This window comes from Pinus tabuliformis, chromosome 8 (assembly GCF_031772625.1).
Source record: "Pinus tabuliformis cultivar Carrire ecotype Pingquan chromosome 8, CPIR1, whole genome shotgun sequence".
NCBI lineage: Eukaryota > Viridiplantae > Streptophyta > Pinopsida > Pinales > Pinaceae > Pinus > Pinus tabuliformis.
In genome coordinates, this window is record NC_142294.1 from 526,305,903 (window position 1) to 526,325,259 (window position 19,357).

At 40.1% G+C, this 19,357-nt stretch overlaps 1 protein-coding gene across 2 annotated transcripts in view; it reads left to right on the plus strand.

The window, feature by feature from the left end:
• The window catches only part of LOC149236473 (uncharacterized), a 219,343-nt gene that overhangs the window by 167,722 nt on the left and 32,264 nt on the right, over window positions 1–19,357 (plus strand). Inside the window, exon 5 of one of the 2 annotated variants that reach the window (XM_089372396.1) lies at window positions 2,817–2,975. The exons of the other annotated variant lie outside the window; for it this stretch is intronic. Coding sequence (XP_089228522.1) covers window positions 2,817–2,855 — 39 coding nt within the window. The 3' untranslated portion in view covers window positions 2,856–2,975. Of the gene's footprint in view, window positions 1–2,816; window positions 2,976–19,357 lie in introns of those variants that run through there. 2 annotated transcript variants of the gene reach the window in all.

The window sequence follows — 19,357 nt, forward strand, 5'->3', positions numbered from 1 at the left end:
TGTGTTAATTTGCTTATATGTGTGCTAGCATTTCTTTAATTTTCCTTGCATTTTTTGTTCGCAGTATTTAATTTGTGAAGGCTGCATTGTATTTATTTCGATATTTTCCATAAGAAACTGCAAATAATCTGTTTAATTTATTTAACTAATAGAAGAGATAATTTCAGTTATTGCAGTAGGATTCCAGACTTCGAAATTTTCACATGGTATCAGAGCAAAGATCGTAAGCCAGAGACCTCAGTAGCAGAAGGGAAGAGAATTTTGAATCTCTGCAGAGGCAACAGTTCGAAACCCTCTAGAGGTAGCGCAATCCCTGGGGGCTAGGAGGGTCAGTTTTTGAGGAAAACTTATTTCTCTGAGAGAGTCGACAAAGAATAAAATTTTCCAGATCGAAGATTACTAGAGGCAGAGGGAGTTGCAGTAGTTTCCTTGTAGAGCATATTTCCATCTAAGATGTAACATTTTGCAACAGCAAAAGCAACGTTGAAAAGGAAAGGAGAAATAACACAGAAAAATCATGGATAAAATCAACAATCAGGAAGCCTCAAAATTGTCTTCCAGATTAGAAGATTAATTTGTGTTCTTGTCAGGTTCAACATCATCTGGTATCTAGTATATTGATAGTGGAGCTTTATCTCATATGACGAGAGTTAGAGAATATTTCTTTAGCTATCAGGAGAAGCAGATGGACTTCTAGATCACTATGGGGAACAAAACTAAATGTATTCTGGTAGGTAGAGGCACCATAGAGTTTCAAACTGAAACAAGAACTAGCACTAGTGCTACTAATGTACTGTGTTGACCACTCCGTGTCAACTACCCTATAGCAATGCCCATTTTTGCAAAGGAATTCCTTCATGTTTGAGCAATCAAATATCCAAGATTCATCAGTCATCAGCCTATCAGAGTTATAAACCCATTCTGCAATGTTTGTAATGTAAATGATTAGAGTAAGACCGTATACATATGTAACAACCTTGGTAAGCCTATTATTTTGGCGATGATGTTCATCTTAAGAGGTTTTTCGTCTCACTGATTCATCTGCGTTTCTAAACACGGATAGTCGGCATAGTTTTTCCCTCTAGCCTCACCCCAAAGCTAGGGTGGAATTTATTGTCAAGGTCTTAGGTGAGTCCTAGTGTTCTAGTCGAGTCTTTTGTAAAAATGATTTGGGAATAATTTATGCTAATGGGCTAAATTATTTTGTTACAAGTCACTTGGTCCACTAGATCATATTGGTCGCATAATTGGGTAAATTATTAAGGGTCTATGTCTAAAGGTGTTTTCTCCTTTCAAGGGTTGAGTTAATTATAATATCTTGATGTAAAAATATTTTGGTGCATGGTCCCTCATATTTAGACACCATGGCCTAAATATTTAAGGGTGGAAAAAATTATTAATACCCTTTAGTATCAATTAATTAATTTTTCTGGCCAAAATAAATTAAAATCTTAAGCCAAAAAATTAATTAATTTTTATTTTGGGTTTTTAGGCAAAAAAGTGGTTAAATAATTAGCAAGAATTTGGTCGGAAAATAAAAATGAGAGAAAAATAAATTCTCTCCTAGTGAAAAATATTAAAAAAGTGAATGTGCACTTTCCAAGAAGGGAATCTCCACAAATCAAGCAAGAAAAAATTCATGAAAATATTAATTAATTCCCAAAAAAATCGAGTTTTTAATGAAAATCGAATTTATGGTCCAAGTTGGTTAAAAGAATGTGGGTTTTTCGACCAAGGAAAAGGGCAACATCAAGGAATTCGAATTTTTTCTCAAGCAATCAATGGTGGAGATCATTTTGACATGGATCAAGCATTTAATTGTGCACCTTCATGGAACTAGCTGTTATTCACTTGGAAGAGCCTCTAGAGCTCTCTTTTTTTCTATATAAGAAAGCATATGCTCCTCATTGTATCATCACTAGATGTTGTGCTCTGGCTTTTTGGTCTCGAAGCTCTCTCTGTTTTGAAATAATAATACACAAGTCTTTGGGGTGAAACATTGTGGCTCTTCTCTTATGGATACAGTAATGAATTCTTGAGCTTGATTTTCTATTGGTGATTTTATTTGTTTCTTCATTTGCTTACAAAGAATTAACTTAGTGTATAGCTATCTTACACTGGTAATTAGATCTGGAAAATATTTTAGGATTGGAAGTGGCTAGTGTGCTTTTGTTTAAGTTGCTAGAATTTTAATTTCTCTTCCATGATATTTTTCATGTCTCTTCTGAAGCTAACAAAATATTTTTGAGGTGTGTAGAAAATATTCAGTTGAAACAGATCTCAAGTGTAAGGGGATGCTTTTGCTTAAGTTAACCAACTCTTGAATGATTAAGTAGGAGAGTTCATTCTATTTTACCTTAAGGATTTATCTATCAAATTTATTGCAGGGTTTCTGGGCTTAGGCTTTGAGGAAATTATTCATTTATTTACTTATTTGAATCAAAGAGCTATTAATGAAAAATATCTGCTTTTTTCTTTAGAGCTTGTATTTATATATATATGTAAATAAACTTTTCTTTTGTAAATGAATTTAAATTTTAAATTTCTATTCTTTATTAAATAATTATTTTTAGTTTTTAGGCTTTTTCTTATCTAAAAAAACAAAAAACAAAAAAGGAAAAAAGGGAAAATTATTAAATTTCATTTTTATTGAGCGTTATTGAAAAGCATATTATTTAAAAAGTTAGCACTACTGAAAATTTTGTATGTATTTATTTATAACCTCAACCATCCATAGTCTTTTTGTGTTGTTTTTTTTGTCTCTTGCAGGTCTGAGAAAGAGAGAAGGGTTCAAAAATATTTTTATTTTTTTGCAGGTTTGTGCAAATCCTGGGAGACCCAAATCTGAGCCTTAGCATAATTATTTTCACTGCCACAGTCCTGAGCGGCCTGTTTTCTTTGCCATCTATCTAATCCTCGCATTATAGTCACTGAATAATTCTTGAGAAGGGTTTTATTTATTGTTTTCTAGAGAAGGTGTATTTCATCATATTCTTTGAAGGGTTTGAAAGAAAACGAGTAGGAAGGGCTCAACCCTCACCCCCGTCTAAACTGCTAGGGTTTGAGGCCTTACGCTATACCTTTTTTGTGGGCCATTAGACTTAAAAACTTATCTTTCTTGGAAGCTGCAGGATTTGAAGCTTGGTCTAAGCATTTATTTGAAATTTTTCTATGGATTTTAAAATTATTTTGTGAAGTTGCTGGCTTTTAAGGACCTCAAGCAAATTCTGCCTTCTAAAGCCAGGCTGCAAAGGGGTTTTCTACAAAATTTCTGATATGAATTGTTGATAACTTCCCAGGGCTGCAAGAACATTAAATCATTTTTTCTTTGGGCAATCTCTACAGTAAATTTGTGGAGGTCGAATCGTGAAACCATAAGAAATTACCCAGAATTTCCTTAGTAATATCTAATTCAACTCTTTTGTGGTTAAATTGGGCTAGGCCGCATGCATAAAGGGCTTTAATTTCATTTGCTGCCTAACTTGATAGGGAATCACAAAAATTTTAAAAGGGTTTCTCCACTAAAATTTGTTGACTTAGCGGTGTTCTTTTGCAAGGTTCAGGACTTCTCCAAACTGACCTCTTTCTACTAGATGTGAGCTTAAAATTTCCTCCAAAACCTGGTGCTCACGGAAAGTTGATTGGCAAGATTATAAACAGTGACTTGTTCATTAAGAGACATATCTCTGGTATCAAGGAAGCTTTGCAGCAGAGAAGTTTTTGTTTTGGGACTGTTTTTTATTTCATTTTGATTAATTTTTCTTTTGTTGGATATAGCTACAGGAATTTAGAGCACATTCACTGTTTGAATATTTAGTGATTTATTTTGCAGAAAATTCATATAAAAATTGACAAAGTTTGTTTTAAACTTGGCATATAATTGGCTGATCTAGCTCCTGTTGTTTTTCTTTTATATATATCTGGAAAAGCTTTGTATCTTGCTGTGAGCGTAGAACTTTCATATCACCTGGTGCAAAATATTTTGAGGTTTCAGGTCTTTGCATTTTAGGGGTCTTTTCATCTACTTGGAGCTTAAAGTTAAAGTGACAAATTTTAAAGCCCTCCATCAAATCTGAAAAATTCCAAGGGAGTTTCTTTCAGCCTGGCCTCACAAGAAAATCAATTGGAACAATAGTAATAATAAGCCTAAAATCGCACATGATAATTCCAAGAGTAATCATAAGCATTTAACTTACATCTTTTGCAAATTCGGATGACTGATTTGGGTATTGGAGGATTGATATTTTCACTACAGTAATCTGATCTTTCATTAACAGTGGTATTTTGTGGAGTGGTGTATCCTTTGCAAATCGACCATTGGTTTTAGGTCTAAAATTTTGTCTTGCAGGGACAGTCATTAGTTCTTCCTTAAAGTGACGTTTACCTTCGAAATATTGAGCTTTCTTTACTGCAGAAAATCATTTGCTTTAGAATTGTTGGCTTGGGAATTTTCCTCTTGTTTTCATCTAAGACCGTGAGCCCCTCTCACTGGCATCAATTTGTTGGAGGACTGGTTTTGTTGCTGCAGCAAGTTCAATCATCAAAGTGCTAAGCCTCATATTGAAGCAAAGGATCCATCATATTTGTGCACTATTTTATTGGAAAGATAAAGGAATTCAAAGTCTGATCTTTGGATATATTGTTTTTTGGATCTGTCTTTCATCTTAAGGAGTTTGTCTTATATTTGTAACTCTCATATCTCTGTTGTAAAGCTCCTTGAAAAGAAGAGCCTTTCTTTCTGTTCTAGAGGTTTTTTTTTCCCATTTGTAAGTTCACTAATAAAACAATTTCTTCTTTTTTTGAGGGAGCTTGGAATGTGTTTCCAAGGCATCCTGTTTCTCCTTATTTAAAAGGGAGATCCTGTGTTTGGTTTTGTAACTCACTAAACTTGTACATTGCATTGCATCTTCTAATTGCATTCTCTATCCTGCGCTTTCCTAGTTGCTTCCTGTCTGATTTCATTGAAGTATTTTCAGCCTTGCTTCAATTGTTGTTTATGATCTAAAATAATTTTTCTAATAAATGTTAGCAATTTCATCGGCCTTTTCCGATTATAATATTTACTTGTTCAACCATCTAAACAAGCAAAGAAGACCTTAATTCCCTATTGTATAAAGGCATTGTGGAATTTTTGCTCTAACTCTTTTAACTTTAATCATCAGTTTTGCTTTTGAGTAACTATGGTTACTTCATTGGTTATTGTATAAGCTAATCTTGTGTTCTAAGTGTTTATCATAATCTTTGGATTGATATCTACTTCCCTTGAAGCAACATTATTATTATTATAGTCCATTGAAAAATATTGCATCAATATTTTCATTCTAGAGTTAGATTTTGCATTTCACCTAGCTTAGTTTGCATCTACCTATTTGGTTTTGTCTAATTTAACATATTGTTATTTTGTGAGCACTCTATCTTTACTTGCAATTCTATATTACTGCTCTTGTATTGTCATTTAATTTCCTTGCTCATTGTCCATTGATATTGTTACATTTATTGGAGCATCTCTTTAAAAAACAAAGTACAGGTTTCTTTTATTATTGCAAGGTAGATTTTTTGCTCATCTTTTAATATTGTGCCATTTCCTATACTAATACTTGTCTTGCAGCATTTATCTTGTGACTTGAAATATCTTACAAGTGTTGAATCTTTTCTAAGCATTGTTATGAGGCACTGGTTTATCATTGTTAATCTAGACATTGTCTTATTTATCTTATTGGGATTGTCTTGTTAAATATTTACATTGTCCTTTTCGTAATCAAGCTTGCTAAATAATTTTAATCAAGTTGCTTAGATAAATAATTGCATTGCCCTTAGTCTCCTAGACTTGTTGTTGAAACAAGTTTCCCCTTTCTAACTATCCTTAGGGACTATCCCCTTTGGCTTATCTAGGAGAGAGCTTAAACAGAGTGAGTAGGGAATAGGTGACAACCCCTACTCTGAGGGTTGTGCCTTAGAGATTATACCTTGCAGGGTTAGAAACTTTTACTGTACTTAGGTGTACAACTTAGGCAACAACATACTGCATGTGCCAGGATTGGATATGAACCTAATTTCAGTGTCCAAGTTGGAGGACAAGGGGTACGATGTACACTTTGTGTGGAAGAAAGCGTATTCAAACACTCTGGCTGGAAGAAGGTGAGATCGATTGGAGCTAGAAGCAACAGGTTATACAGGTTGCATATTGATTCTCCAATGACACTGATAGGCAAGGATAATAGCATTGGGAAGGAGTTGAACGAACTATGGCACAGGAGGATGAGACATTTACACCATGGAGCACTTAGGATGCTTAGAGAAACTGTGATTGGTGTTCCAGTTCTCAGTACTGAGCACAACGACGTTTGTAGAGGCTACGTACTTGAGAAGTATGCTAAGGCAACATTTCCTAGAAGTGATAGTAGAGAAAAAGGCGCGTTGGGATTGATACACAGATATTTGCGGCCCTATGTCCCCCAAAGCTCTTAGTGGAAGTGAATATTTTGTCACATTTAGTAACGACCATTCCAGAAAGACCTGGATCTATTTTATAAAGACCAAAGATGAGGTCTTTGATCGGTTCAGAGAGTTCAAGGCACTCGTAGAGAACACGAAAGGGAAAAAATCCAGGTGCTGCGTTCAGATAACGGTGGAGAATACATTGATAAAGACTTCACAAGTTTTTGTGCACAGGAGGGCATCAAAAGAGAATGGACAACTCCATACAACCCTTAGCAGAACGGAGTAGCAGAGCGGAAGAACAGAACAATAGTTGGGGCTGCAAAGGCTATGTTATATGACCAAGATTTGCCTAGATTTCTATGGGCTGAGGCATGTAACACAACAATGTACATTCAAAACAGAACACCTCATAGAGAATTGGGGAAGAAAACGCCAGGATTCTTCACAGGGAGTGTGGCTTATTGTCACATCCTAGATGAAAAACAGAGTAAGTTAGATCAAACTGCAGAGAAGGGGTTCCTTGTAGGATATAGCGAAACCTCAAAGGCATACAGGATCTACATTCCTAGTAGTAGGAAGATTGTAGTAAGGCAAGATGCAAAGTTCATGGAAGACAGAGCTTTCAGAAAATCTCGAGAGATGCCTGTAAGAGATCAATCAGCAGAAGTTTCATTAGTCCAGCAGCAGGGACAACAAGTTGGACAAGCAAGAGGACAGTCGCAGGGATCGAGTACAGTGACCAGTACCAACATCTCCTCAGGAGTAGGAGATGCAGGAAGTTATTAGTAGACGGAGTAGTAGGGACAGGAGGAGGAATTGATTGAACCTCCCACCACCAGTGGTAGAGCCCATAGGGAAGTGAGCTAGACCTTGAGAGACGCAGAGGAGTTTGTCGGAGCTCCTAGGATAGACAAAAGACAACGTGGGCAACCTGACAGATATCAAGCCTTGGTAGCTCAGGTTGCAGAACCTTCCAGTTCTTAGGGAGCCACACAACATCAGGTGTGGGTGGATGCCATGGAAGAAGAATACAACTCTATCATGACAAATGATGTTTGGGAAATAGTGCCTCGTCCAGAAGAAAGATCAGTTGGAGGTTCCAGATGGATCTATAAGATCAAGCACGCTGCAGATGGCAGTGTGGAGAAGTACAAGGCTAGATTCGTGGCAAAGGGGTATGCACAGAAGGAAGAATAACCTATGAGGAGACATTCGCCCTAGTTTCCAGATATACCTCTATCAGATCTGTCATATCCCGAGCAACACAAATGTGATGGGTCACCAAATGGACGTCAAGACAACATTCTTGAACAGGGTGATATAAGAAGAGGTATACATAGAGTAGTCTGAAGGCTTCGAAACTGATGAGAAACACACTCATGTATGCAGATTGAAGAAAGCCCTATATGGGCTCAAGAAGGCACCCAGGGCATGGTACAGTTGAATTGACAGTTACTTGCAGCAGTTGGGATTCATCAAGAGTGATGTAGATCCCAATCTCTACTATCTGATGGTGGAGACTGAGCCTCTCATTCTGGTTTTATATGTAGATGATCTGTTTTTGACAGGATCATCGAGGCTCATAAAGGACTGCAAAAGGAACCTTGCAACAGAATTCGGCATAAAGGACATGGGGTTGATGCACTATTTTCTAGGATTGGAAGCATGGCAGAAGAATGGGGAGATCTTCCTTGGGTAAGGGAGGTATGCTACAGAAATTCTGAAGAGATTCAGAATGTAAGATTGCAAACCCATGGTAACACCAATGATTACCACCTAGAAGAAAATAGATGCATCAGCGGACAAAGGAGTTGATCCCACCTTGTACAGACAACTAATTGGGTCACTCATGTATCTGGTCAACACTAGGCCAGACATTTGCTTTGCTGTCAATACCCTTAGCCAGTTTATGGTGGAACCGAAGAGGGTACATCGAGCAACAACTAGGCACATTCTCAAGTATATGTGTAGAACAGTCGGGCTCTGGTTGAAATATACTCGAGGAGATGGCGTTAGTTTGAGCAGATTCACAGATGCTGATTGGGCAAGTAGTTCAGTGGACAGGAAAAGTACCTCTGGGTACTGCTTCAGCGTTGGATCGAGGATGATCTCTTGGTGCAGCAGGAAGCAGAAGTCAGTAACACTAAGCTCAACAGAAGCAAAGTATATGGCGGCTAGCACAACTATGTGCGAAGCCATATGGCTTAGGAAATTGCTAGTTTGTTCAGGAAGAAAATGGGAGCGACCAGTGTTTACTGTGATAATCATAGTTGGATAAAACTCTCTGAGAATCTAGTATTTCATGATAGGTCGAAGCGAATTGATATCAGATGTCATTTCATCAAAGATCTTGTTCAACGTGGGGCAGTTCGGCTGTAGCATGTCCCCCCAAGCGATCAAGTAGCAGACATACTCACAAAAGCTCTAGGGAGAGCTAAGTTCATACAATTCAGAGAACAGATGGATATGGTGGAGAATCCGTTTCAATAGTAGAAACTAATGGATTCTCAGCAACTGCAGTTGAGAGGGAGTTGCAGTAGTTGACAACAGTTCAGCAAGGTCAGCAGCAGCACAGATGCAACACCTATCAGATTTGCGCAGTAGTTGGTGTGTAGCAACAACCAGACTTCAGCAGTGTGACATGAGATGATGCAGATACAGTGTGTTGCTACCATAGTATTCAAAACCGGCCCAGCTAACCAGTTACCGGTCTAACTGGCCGGTTAGCAGACCCACCGGTTGGAATTAGTAAAAAAACCGGGTTAGACACCCTCTGTGGCCAAAAAAAAGACCTAACCGTCCTAACTGGCCGATTTAGGACGGAATCAGCCGATTTGTATCAAACCGGCTGGTTCCGTCCTAAACTGGCCGGTTACCGGTCAAGCCCACCGTGAGCCCAGTCAACGCTTTTTTCAATGTCTTTTAGGGGTTTTGGAGGGAAAGTAAGGGTCCTTTCCCTCCAAAAACACCCTCTCCAAGCCTTTAAGAGGCCCTTCTCCCTCTCATTTGTCTCGCACATCTCATTTGGAGTGTTTGTGATTTTGCTTGGGAGCTTGGAGAGTGTTGAGTTTTTGTTGGAGTAGTGGAACAACAGAGTTTAAGCTAAGTAGTAGTCATCATGCCTCCAAAAGCCAGAGATACTGCATGGGCTCATTGTGATATGATTGATGGCAAAATGATCTGCAAATATTGCCAAAAATCCACTAAAGGAGGAGGTATTAACAGGTTCAAGCAACACTTGGCTGGGATAGGAGGCCATGTAAAGCCATGTGGAGCACCAAATGAAATAATAGGGCATATTAGGGCAGAAGACCTTCAGAAGTTTGAGACTCAAGTCACTGAACCAATAGAGAAGTTTGTGACTGCAAAGTTTGGGAGTCGAGACTCAACCAACTGAGTTTGATGATTTATCATGATGACTCATGAGAAGTTTCAAGTGATAATGTTAATCACTATTATCATATATGTAGACTTGAGTCTTGTAGTAGGCCACTGGCCCAATAGTTTGTAGGCTTTGTTTTTACACTCTGGAGGCCATTTAGAGCTTCATTGCTTATGTATTTTGTCGATGATATGTATTGCACTCGGTGCCATTTTGATATATTCACCTTTACATGCTATATAAATGAGCAACCTTTGCATATTTTGTCTCTATTGGCTTGGAATCATGGTTTTAAATCATAAAAATAGTTTTTTTCATTAAAACTTAATTATTTAATGTATTCTTTTAAAACCGGTTCGTTTAGACCAAACCAGTCCCGGTTAGACCGGTTCCGGTCGGTAGACCGGTTCCAGTCGGTAAACCGGTTCATTAGGGGCCCGGTTTGGTCATTGGTTCCGGTTTTAAAAACACTGGTTGCTACAGGGGCAGCAACACTAGAACACTTTCCTTGCTAAGAGGGAGTGTTAGTTTTTGTAGCATCGGATGTGTTCTAGCCACAAAACTTTGTGGAGATGCTAGAATGAATGAGTTCTCCAAAACCCAGAAATCGTTTTTGGAAATTCCACCCAAAAGTGTCTCAATTAGATTATTAACCAATTTTTTATTATTTCCCAAGTCTAAACTTAGGGAATATGGTTAATTACTCAGTATTAATTGAGATGTGGTGAGAATAATCTAGAAACTCACACGGATCGACAGGGAATTAATATGGGCCATCTATTATGTTTTAATCTTGGGAATTAATGCTCCAGCATAAGATTATATGAAGAAGTCGATGGGTAGATGAAGGATACACTAGTGCAGATACTCAGTTGCCCAGGCATATTGATTTTCTCAGTGGCTGAAATTTAGCAAGAGAGGATAGAGCCAAAGGGTGAGTTGCAGGGGAGAGAGAGAGAGAGAGAGCATTAGTAGCAATCTGTGTTGGACACAGATTGTCATTGATGTCAATATGGCAATATTCAAGAGGAGGAGACAGAGCAAAAGGAGCCAAGAGGAGCGGACCAAGCTAGAGGAGCCACATATATCGGAGGAGTGCCAGAGCAAGAGGAGCCATATCGAAGGAGTGTCAGAGCAAGAGGAGCCATCGGAGGAGCTACAGGAGCAAACAGAGTGGACCGAGAGGAGCAGATGAAGCAAGAGAGGAGCAATATATATGGAGCAAATGGAGAAAATGGACCGAGAGGAGCAGATGGAGCAAGAGGAGCCAAGAGGAGCCATATATATATTACAAACAAATAGGGCCATCGGAGTCATATGATTGAAGCCTTGGGAGTCATTTCTTTTTTTATACAGACTCCTTAAATCATTTTACAAGTGTTATATCAAATATCTCTGTTTACACAGAGAATTCAAAATATTTCCCCTTAGGTCGGACAGTGGCGGAGTTGAAAGAATATTAATTTTGGTCCAGACCCATATCGGGTCCGGAAACCAAATATCGCATGGGAGGAGAGGCCTCGGAACCGCCGAAGTGTATGCTCCGAAATCCCGGAGCCGAAGTATTATGAAGTACAGCGGATAAGGATTTCGGGTCCGAAATCAATATCGCATCGGAGGAGTGGAGCCTTTCGCAATCACCGAAGTGTATGCTCCGACAGACCGGAGCCAAACCATTATAAAGGGGAGCATAAAGTAATATCGGGTCCGCAAAGGCCTTTGGGACTGTTAAGTGTAAGCTCCGACTGTCCGGAGCCGAAATATTATAAAACAGAGCCTAAAGGAGCATCAGGTCCGCAGACCCATTACATTGCAAATCTGCCGATAGGGAACTGCCGATAGGCCAGACCCGAAATCTCTTTAGAAGGGAGCTTAAAGGAGTGTCGGGTCCGCAGACCCTTTGTGTTACAAAGTCGCCGAGGTGAACTCGCCGAATTGACGGAGCCGAAATTTGAATAGGTTGGATCATAAAAGGGTGTCGGGTCCGTCGCATCGGAGGAGGCTGTTCTATTGTTTACAGCGAACGCTGATGTTCATCGGACCCGAAACAATATTAAAGGGAGTCTAAAGAGCATCGGGTCCGCTCCTCATCAGAGGTCAGAGTAAAGGGATTTATTGTGATCGCCGAAATCCGGACTCGCCGATAACTATAAAGGCGGGCGGATAAGATTTGAAATCTGCGAATGATCATTTGAGCGGATTTACATGGGTTCCTGTGTAGTAATGTATATGTGACCGAAATCTTTATAAAGGGGTTTTATAATGTTTCCCATATATTATATGTGGCTGCGGGTTTAAGCCTTAAGACATATATTGAAACGCTTGTGTTGATTGTATGTGTGGACACAGTTGGGCGGTGGCTCCGATAGACATAAAAGCGGCAATAAAAGGGTGGCTCTGATTCTATAAGTGTGGCGGGTTGATTAAAGCGCTCGGTGATGGTTGATTAAAAGGCTCGGTTGGTGGCTTCCGATGGTTGATTAAAACGCTCGGGTGGTGGCTTTCGATGGGTGATTAAACGCCTCCGATAAAGCCTGTAAGAAAAAATAAAGAAAGCAAAGAAATGGAAGCCGAAGTGTCAAGCGATCAAGTGAGGAGGAAGCCAAAGAGCCAGCACGTAAGAGGAAACGAATGGACAGGGGCATGGAGCGTATAAAAGCAGCAAAAACAGAGAACTGTGTTGTCGTTGGTGGATGACATAACTTGAGCATGAGATAGTGGAAGCAGCAGAAGAAAAGGGGGCAACAGAAGCAGTGGAAGCTGAAAAGAGCGCAGCAGCACATCAGTGTATACCAAAGAGGTTGGAGCCTCAGAATTGAAAAGGATTGAAGTCCTTGGGAGTTTGTGCTCCTAAGTCCAAGATTGGTGTCTTGGAAAAATAGAGTTGGTGCTCAGGAGGTTGGAGCCTCACCAAAGTCCAAGTTGGAGCTTGGCAACCAATTGTGACATTCTATTTATTGTATTTATTTTACTGCACAGTTATATTAATAAAAGCATTTATTCCTGCTGTTCATTTTGTGTTCCGAACATACATGTTTTAACTAGTAAAACAATAGTGAGAAAAAGAAATACTGATTCACCCCCCTCTCAGTATTTCCAACTATACGATACTCTGTAGCATTTCGTAAAACAGGTCCGGCAGCACTACCGCTTAACTTCTTCAAGTCAAGCTCCATCGGGGTAGTTACGGGCTTGCAGTCCACCATACCAAATCTCTCCAATTTCTTCACCACATATTTTCCTTGAGATAGGAAAATCTCCCCTGGCTTCTGCCAGACTTCTAGTCCTAGGAAATAGTGCATCAGTCCTAGGTCCTTCATCTCAAATTCAGAAGCCAACTCCCTCTTACATTTGTGAATGAGAGGGTCTACACCTGTTAGAAAGAGGTCGTCAACCTACAGCACCAGTATGAGAGGAGTGCCATTTTCAACCTTAAAGTAAAGGTTAGGGTCGGCTTCACTCCTAGTGAATCCCAACTTCATCAAGTAGCTATCGATCCTTTCATACCATGCTCGAGGTGCTTGCTTGAGCCCATAGAGGGCCTTCTTCAACCTACACACATGAAATTCTCGATCATGAATCTCAAATCCTTCGGGTTGCTCCACATAGACTTCCTCTTTGATCGAACCATGCAAGAACGTAGTCTTGACCTCCATCTGATGTAGGTTCCATCCTTGCGAAGCAGCAAGAGCTATGATCGAGCGGATGGTGGTATATCGGGAAATATGTGCAAATATCTTGTCATAGTCTATACCTTCTGAGAGAAGCCACGAGCAACAAAACGAGCCTTATACTTTTTCGTACTTCCATCAACTGCATGCTTTATCTTGTAAAGCCATTTCGAAGTGACAAATTCTTTGTCCTGGGGTCTGGGGACCACATCCCAGACATCGTTTTTCATGATGGACTCATATTCCTCGGTCATAGCATCCTTCCATACATGATGCTGGACAGCTTCTGTGAATGAAGAAGGCTCATTTTGGATGATCGTGCTCATGATGGTCAGGTATCCCTGATACCCGGTCGGCTTCTTACTTTCCCGGAAGGTTCCCCTGAGTGCAATGTGTCCTTCAACATCATCAAGTGTCACCCTAAGCCATGAAGGCCTCTTCCTAGAAGAGGAAGGCTCTTGCGGAGGGGGATCAATAGGATCCATAGGTTCTTCCACATCGGGCATTGTCTCATCTTCCTTTTCCTTCGGTTCCCTGGTGTTAGCTTCTTGAATACATCTCGCCATCAATTCCTCGAATCCAGGAATTACATTATTGTTGAGAAGAGTAGTCTTGAATATATACCATTCAGGTGGCAGTGCTACAAGAGTTGTCAGTGTCATTTCCCTGTCAAGAACTACTTCCCCAATAGATAGGAGATCATTCTTGATCTCAATGATCCTTAAGAAATATGCTTGCATACTCTCATCTTTGCCATTCTTAATTTCCTTCAGCTTATTTCTAAGGAACAAAACTTGATTTGCATCATTAACTTTAAATAAACTAACCAGTCTATCGTAGATTTCCTTGGAGGTGGTCAACTCGGAAACATAGGCCACCAGGCACTTGTCGATAGAGTCCCAGATGATCTTCCTTTCTTTGACTTCTCCCTTGGTCCATTTGTTCCTAGTAGCAGCGGATGCATTTGATGGAGGCTCAATAATCTTGCCTCTCACATGGTCCAACACTTCCTGCTCTTCTAATGTTAGATCGAGAGACATCTTCCATCCGAGATAATCAAACTTCTCATGGAGTTTGTCTTCAGCAGGGAAGTGTGCTGAGGACCCCATGATTTCTTTAAGATAGCTTCAACAACCTTCAGTGATTGCTCTTGCTCTTGCTCTTCCTTGGGCTTTGTCTTCACCTCAGCTCCGATACCATGTTAAATTATGGTATGTTCTATGCTTAGAGCAATTTACTTCTTTTACTTTTATTACCCATTGTTTAGCAATCACAACATAAAGTAAAATGCAAATAGAACATTAAATGATCGACAGAAAACAAGCCAAGACAAGAGACACAAGATGTCGCAGCTAGCCAGGGACAAACCCCAATGCAGGGAAACCCTTTGATCAAATCTTCTTTTATCTTCAATAGTTCAGCAGAGAGATATAGTACAATTCAGAACTTTGTAATTTTATAACAGCAGCAGAGAACCCTAAATCAGCAAAGCCAAACTTGGTCAAAACAGCCCCGGGTTGACTTTTAGTCAACTTGAAGAACTCGGTCTTCAACAACTATCTTCAGCAGCCCAAAACAATCCACAAACCTCAGTCAAATAGTAGTCAACACTTGGTCAAAGTCTGGTCAAACCTGTAGTAGCTCCTTGACAGTCAACGTTGGTCAAAGGGGTGGTCAAACCTGGTCAAAGTTGTTGAACAGAACTGCGGCTAGCCTAGGAGAGGTTGCCCAACCCAATCCGCAGTCAAGAAGGCCTCCATGCTGGTCAACGCTATCCAATCTACCCACCTGCAGCTAGGTCAACCCAAGTCAACACTGCCCTAACCAGAAATCTGCGTCTTCCTTCTTCAGCCACAGGTGTGAGAGAGAGATAGGCTCACCTAATGCGTAGGAGAGAGAGAAGATGAGTGATGAGATGAGTTGAAAATGACTCAACCTCTCTTCTATTTATATGAAACGTTGGGCATGTGTGCCACACACTTAACTGTTGGCTGACCTTGACAATTTGTCAAGTAATTAGAAATAAATTCCTATCTCCATAAATACTCGTCGGAATCGGATGATCTTTAGATCAATCCTACACTTCTCGACGAGAGGAATCTAGAAAAAATATTAGTTGCCATAAATAAGGTGACCCACATGGAGTTTGGCCCTAGTTGCCAATTTTAACAGAGAATCACTGTGGAGAGTGAGAAATTTAATGCTAAATTTCTCTTAGTGTTTCTTTCTCTATCTTTTTGTTCGATATCTTGTACATGAATTACTGCTGAAGAATAATCAAGAAACCCTCATTTGCTACACCAGTTTTCCCAAGTTGGGTTTTTCCAAGGATGATTGTCCAAAAATATCTGTGTTAATATGCTTATATGTGTGCTAGCATTTCTCTAATTTTCCTTGCATTTATTTTTCCGCAGTATTTGATTTGTGAAGGCTGCGGTGTATTTATTTCGATATTTTCCATAAGAAATTGCAAATAATTTGTTTAATTTATTTAACAAATAGAAGAGATAATTTCAGTTACTGCAGTAGGATTCCAACCTTCGGAATTTTCACAATTAGTTATTCTAATTTAGTTGCATTTTAAAATTAATCTCCAAGCATAAGCTTGGTTGATAGAAATCATAGGAAAAAGACTTTCTTGGAAAGTTCTTCCAATTGGTATGAAGTAAGATAAAGACGTGTGACCTTGCAGTTATGAAGGTGGCTTGTCCCCATGTAGGAACGAAGGCACACACTGGCTGGTAAGACTCAGGGGACGAGTATTGTTAATGACACCATTGTGTCCTCGCTCCCTCTTTCTTACAATCACCCCAATTTTTACCCTTTGGTAAGAGCTCAAAAGGAGGATATCTCTCCTAGATTAGGCATTTAGATTAAAAGTAACCAAGATAATTGCTTGGGAAAATCGACTAACTTTTGGTTTTGGCATATTGAATGCTCGTCCTGCCCAGTATGCTCTGGAAAAATACCTCCCAATCCTCCAAGACTATGTTCAATGTGGTCCTCACCATCAGTTCCTAATCCGGTGTGGCCCCTATGGAAGTTAGCTGATCACGGATCTCCTTCAATCCACCGAGAAAGGCATCTATCTGCTCTCCTTTCTGCTTTCGATATGCCCGCAACTGATTTTCAAGGAACATCCTCCTCTGCACAAAAGTATGCTAGTACAATTTCTTCAGGGCCTCCCACATCTCATTTGTCGTCTCCTTCTCGGCAATGTGTGGCACCACATGATCCTTGACACCATCAAGGATGATGCACTTTGCCCTGGCCATTGCCTCCTCGTACTTGTCATTTTCAGCTGGGTTAATCGGGATCGCTATTGTTTTCAAGGTGAAGTGTTTGATGCGATACCTGTCTAGAATGGACAAGATCCTGACCTTCCAGACTACGAAGTTTGAAGCTCCATCTAGTCTATCCTAATCTCTTAGCCCATTCACTGCCATTTCGTTGCTCCTCTTTCGACTCTTTCAAGTCTCTCTACTTCTCGTCTGGAAGTTCTCGGTGTGACTCCCTCTAAGCCTCGATTTCCCTCCTGGAAACCCCTCTGCCAATGTCGAGATGCCCCACTCCAATCGTTAGTGCAGCTGCACCACTGATCCAGATTTCTTGGCTAGAAACCCTCGGCAGCAACTCCCTCCTCCTTGGTCTTGCCTTGTTAGGTATTGTTCTGACCACAGTACCCCACTAGCTTCGCTCCGCAACTTACCCACAGCGTCCTATGCCTCAACAATTTGAAGGTTAGAGCCTCTAGGCTTTGCACAATCCCGGCACCAGCAAAATCCGCACCTCCTGGCCACGGGCGTCAATCCTTCCTGACTGAGAAAGATGACCAGGCACTGCATAGGTCAGGTCTGCTTCTCTCTACGACTGCGTTGATCCTCCTCCTGGCTCGAATTGATGACGCAGACATTGCGTCAACCCTTGCTTGCTGCTTTCTGCTAGGAACAACTTCTATCACTCGGGACAGTTGTTTCTGCATGTACTGCTATGCTCGGATGATGCCCTCAGTTATCTTGTGATTTGCAACCACGCTCTGATACCATGTTGGAATTTGTAAGTCTAACTGTTAGAAATCCTTCCTGTACTTTCTGATTTATTTCTTCCTACTTGTTTTGTTAATTAACAATTTATTTACCATGTAAATACTGAAAATAAATACAAGTATAGTCTCAACACATACAGATCATCAACTGACGGAAAAACAAGCACACAAGTGACATCGTTATTTTTGGACTAATGGCCCCGGAAAAACCCAATGCGGGAAAACTGGTGCAGCTATCTGAGGGTTTTATTATTAAGCAGTTTCGGAATACAATTTGGGTGCTAGAAATGGCTCACCCAACAGAGAATTCTCTCGGCAGTAGTACCTCTCAGTCGAAGACAGATATTCTGGCTAAAATCCCCGAATGTACAATCCCACAGCTCTCAGCTCCAGTTTGTCCCACGAAATCTCCTAGCGTTAGCCTCTAGGGTCTGTGCCAGCCTCTCTGCCCAGCGTCACCCCAAATAGCCCTGTGTCAGCCTCTGGAGGCTCTGCGTCACCCACGCTGGCTCTCTGGCACTGCGCAGCTCCTGATTGCCTCTGTGTGGCGTCTGGCTGCTTCTGCGTGACCTCTAGCTGGCTCTGCATCAACCCTATCCTGACTTCTGTGTTGATGCTCCTGGTACCCTCTCTGCCTCCCTGCTTCTGTATCCACTGCCCCTCAGCTGCAACTCTGATCACTCCTTCGATTTCCTTAGCAAGCACTGCCCCAGAAAATCGAATTCTTGATCAACTCGGTGTGTTCAACTGACATTCAAGCCTCTTCTTATACTTTTCTCGTTGACAATTCAACTGCCGAGATTAAGTCCCTAATCAACGGATAAGATTAGATCTGGCTTGATCCATGAGTTTTGGACCATTCTAACTTAGTTTTATATTAATTCACATTAATATTTTATTTTCCCTAAGTTTATACTTAGGGACTCCATTAAAAATATTAATTATTTTAGTATCTCTCAAACTAGTTAGATTCTGCCCAAACCATTTCTGGGTCTTGGAGATCTCATGTGCGTTAGCCTCCCCACCAATTTTCAAGGCTAGAGCACATCCGATGCTACCCCAAATCAACATGACATTAGGGACTTACACTACTAAGTCCTTTGGTTGTAGCTTTAGATATCTTGTTTTATATGTTTTAGAATTTATAGGTTTTTAACATATTTTGGAAAAGACATTTTTATTGTTTTTATAAGTTTGTAGGTATCCCTCAAGCTTTAGAGGGAGCCCTAACAACTCCCTAAGATAAGTATCTCATTTCCTTTCAGTTTTTGGTTTCATGTATTCATTTGGTTTTGATTATATTAAATACTAATCACCATTCTCCCTCTATTATCATGATTAGGAAAAGGATTTGCAAGAAGTATGAAGGAGGACCTCTCAAGACAAGGTTGGTCAAGGAACAAAGGTATGTTTTAAATACATTGACTTCTTTATATTGAAAGGATTATTCATTTGACAATCTATTACTAACATTGTTATGTCTAGCTATATTGAATCATAGTGATTCTTGCTTTGGGTGATTCATCACTTGATAAATCTACCCACCCCACTCATATTCTTAATTGATTATGTAGAACCCTAGACAAGTTATGGAAAACCCTAACCTAAGGGTATGCTAATGTGAATGTCTGAAACCCTAAGTTGCTTAGGGATATTGTGAAATACTATTTGAAGTTTTATTGATGATGTCATGTTTGGGATTTTGGTATGATCAGGAAAATCTAACTTGTTAGGGTTGAATGATAAGGTCTAAAATCCCGAACCTTTGAAGTTTTGGTAATGTTGGGTTTGTTATGTTTCTACATTAAAACCCTAACT